The sequence below is a fragment of the Pezoporus flaviventris genome, unplaced genomic scaffold (genome assembly GCF_033815535.1).
Source record: "Pezoporus flaviventris isolate CSIRO_AGI_PZ_B2104156 unplaced genomic scaffold, CSIRO_AGI_Pfla_v1 ptg000041l, whole genome shotgun sequence".
Taxonomy (NCBI): domain Eukaryota; kingdom Metazoa; phylum Chordata; class Aves; order Psittaciformes; family Psittacidae; genus Pezoporus; species Pezoporus flaviventris.
The window spans coordinates 5,494,545-5,497,386 of record NW_026892589.1 but is presented as its reverse complement, the minus strand read 5'-3'; the positions used below and the strand labels follow the sequence as shown (position 1 = coordinate 5,497,386).

Below are 2,842 nucleotides of genomic sequence, written 5' to 3'. Positions count from 1 at the left end.
CCTGGGCTCTTTTTTCTGCTGCTTTCCTGGATTTGAAGGCAGCATCTGTGTTACCACTTACCACCACAGGCAGCCACCCCGACTGCCTGCCTGCCATACCCCGTCCCCTCTCTCTTCACAATCTCTGTCCTAGAAATCTTTTTCCAGCCTTAGTGCTGGCTGGTTTACGCACAGAACTCCTCATGCCAGTATTGTCTGCATTAGCAGCAGTAAAGGCCAAGAAATTTCTCCAGCAAAACAAATGGTCAATTCCATCAGTTTTCATTAAGATTGCCTAGAACTGTAGAAAACCCAACAGTCACATCATAAAGGGTTTTCAAAACAGTGATGTGCCCTTTTAGTCTAGCTAGTTCATAACCTTTTGCTGTAAATGAGCAGGTGTAATGCTCACTGGGCAGTAGCTGAGCTCCTGAGAAAGCTCTGATGTCTAGGTTAGACACCTTTGATCTGTAGATGAGACTGTCCCTATGAGGCAGCCTGCAGGGTCTTTTATCAACTTGGGAGCTCAAAGTCCTGATTGCACAAGCTTGTTTGGTAACACGTTGCATAAAACAAGAAACCTCCCTGCTTGCCTTTTACTTTCTTGCAGTGCCTCTTGTTCTGAGACATCACTGCTCTGCCGTTCTTAACTCTCCCTGTGCAGAGGCGTCCATCCCGGTGACCAGAAATGTCTTCCCACCGGCATTAAGGCCTGTCACAGAACTCGTTCAACCCATCCATCGGTGGGACGGGAGTTCCTGGCTCCCGCAGTCTCTAACTCACACCCCAGCAAAGCACGGTGTCCAAAGCGAAAGGCCCCAGACCCAGCTGGGCTAATACGGGGAACACGCGGAGCCTGTGGCGCTGGAAGCGCAGGGTGACTCCGCATTGCTGCAGCAGCCTCGGGACCGGCGAGAGTTCCCGGTTCCGGGGCCCGGTCGGCGCTGGGGGCGGAGCGGGGGCCGGGCCGGGCCGGTCGGTGGCGGTGCGGGCGCGCTGTACCGTAGCGCGGGGCCATGCCGTTCCTGGAGCTCGACACCAACCTCCCGGCCGGGCGGCTGCCCCCGGCGCTGGCCCAGGACCTGTGCGCGGCCGCCGCAGACATCTTGGGCAAGCCGGCGGAGGTGAGCGAGGGGCCGGGGCAGCGGCGGCGGGAGGGGGGGGGAGCCGGGGCCTGACGGTGGCTGTGCCCGCAGCGGGTGAACGTGACGGTGCGGAGCGGGCTGCCCATGGTGCTGGCGGGCTCGGGCGAGCCCTGCGCGCAGCTGCTCGTCTCCTCCATCGGCGTGGTGGGCTCGGCGGAGCAGAACCAGCGGCACAGCGCCCGCTTCTTCGATGTCCTGACGGCGCAGCTGGGCCTCGGCCCCGAGCGGTGAGTGCGGGCGGGACGGGGGTGCTGCGGGGACGGGGGCTGTGCCGGCCCGCGGGCTCCGGCGCCCCGAGGTGAGAGGCACCGCGCCTGGCCCGGGGGCAGAGCGAGCGCCTCTGCTCTATCCCTTCTGAACGTGTGAAACACAGCAAACCGTACAGACGGGTGCACAAAGTAATGAGGAAGTAGGTTCCCATGTCCTCTGTGAGGTTAAAGCGTAACAGAGCCTAGACTAGGCGAGCAAACAGAGAGTGCTCATGAATGCCAAATCCCAGACGTGGTTTGGGTCCAGATAAAACTATGGACCGGTCTGCAGTCGTTGCGCAGCCTGGGTTACTGTTCTCTGAAGATGAGTAGTTCCAGTTGCTGTAACTGGTGCAAAACCCCCATGGGAACAGGTTGCCGTGCCAAATGGCTGTCCTGAAGGTAAGCCATGTCCCTCTCTGCCCCTCTTCCCTGTCTTCCCAAGGTGAGTAGTAGCATTTCCCTGCTTTTGTCAGGGTAAATACCTGACAGAGATTAAGAGCTGCATGGGTCCTTGTGAGCAAGTATCTTGTATAAGCAGTGTTGAAATTCAATCTCCTTTTTGGTTTGTGTGGATGAGGTCTGGCATCTGTTTGTACCCTGCCCGCACATGGTTTATTTTTGCGTCTGTTAAATTAACACCGTGAAGTGTGAGACAGTGAGAACATCGTGCAGATTTCCTACCTTGTTGCAAACTGGGCAGGGATAATATCTAACTGTAAACTAATGTTTCTTGTCCACTGCATTTTTGCTTTTGTACCCGAAAAGGATTTTCATCCGCTTTTACCCACTGGAGCCCTGGCAGATTGGCAAGAACAGAACAGTCATGACATTCCTGTGATACCCTTGAGCAGCCGATGGAACAAAGCAATGATGAAGATAACCTAGAGATTACCAGCTCCATCTAATTGTTTCCTCTTATGATCAAATCTGTGTAGCTCTGCACTTCACCTGTGTAATTCGCTTTTGTCTTTGCATCCTGTGCACACAAAGCTGAAGAGTGGGATGATCAACTGTATTAATGTTACTGAAATAATTCAAGGTCTTTGTCTCAAGCCTGTCTCGTATCCCAAAGGCTCTCCTGGTGTGGAGTTTTGGGATCATACAGCATCTCGCTGTCTTCCGTGGCTGGTGTTTTCAGCTCACTGTCCCTGTGGGGAAGCGTTTTAGGTTTTTAGGACCCATATGCTCCCTCACTTTATAACTGAAATACATGAGGCATTTTAGTAAAACAAAAGCACAGTATTTTTTATGTCTAATGTTATCTCCGTCTTCCACTGGTAATGAGAACACTTCTCAGTGTTTTCAGACCCCTACCAGCCACTTTGTGACTCGGTCAGGTTGCAGACGGGGAGCTCAGAGGAACTGGGAGCCCGCCCTTGGAACATAAAAGTGTCCATGGGAACACAAGGCTGGAGGATGCTCCTGTGCCGCTCTGCCATTCTGACTGCAGTTTTATTTGAGACTTGA

At 54.2% G+C, this 2,842-nt stretch overlaps 1 protein-coding gene across 1 annotated transcript; it reads left to right on the top strand.

Annotated features, from left to right (window-relative positions):
* Positions 1–914: 914 nt before the first annotated feature.
* LOC133275802 (D-dopachrome decarboxylase-like) lies at positions 915–2,617 on the top strand. The gene is made up of 3 exons (XM_061465993.1): positions 915–1,103; positions 1,176–1,351; positions 2,141–2,617. Exons 1-3 carry the CDS (start codon positions 996–998, stop codon positions 2,211–2,213), a joined length of 357 nt encoding a protein of 118 aa, XP_061321977.1. The 5' UTR covers positions 915–995; the 3' UTR covers positions 2,214–2,617.
* The last annotated feature ends 225 nt before the right edge of the window (positions 2,618–2,842 follow it).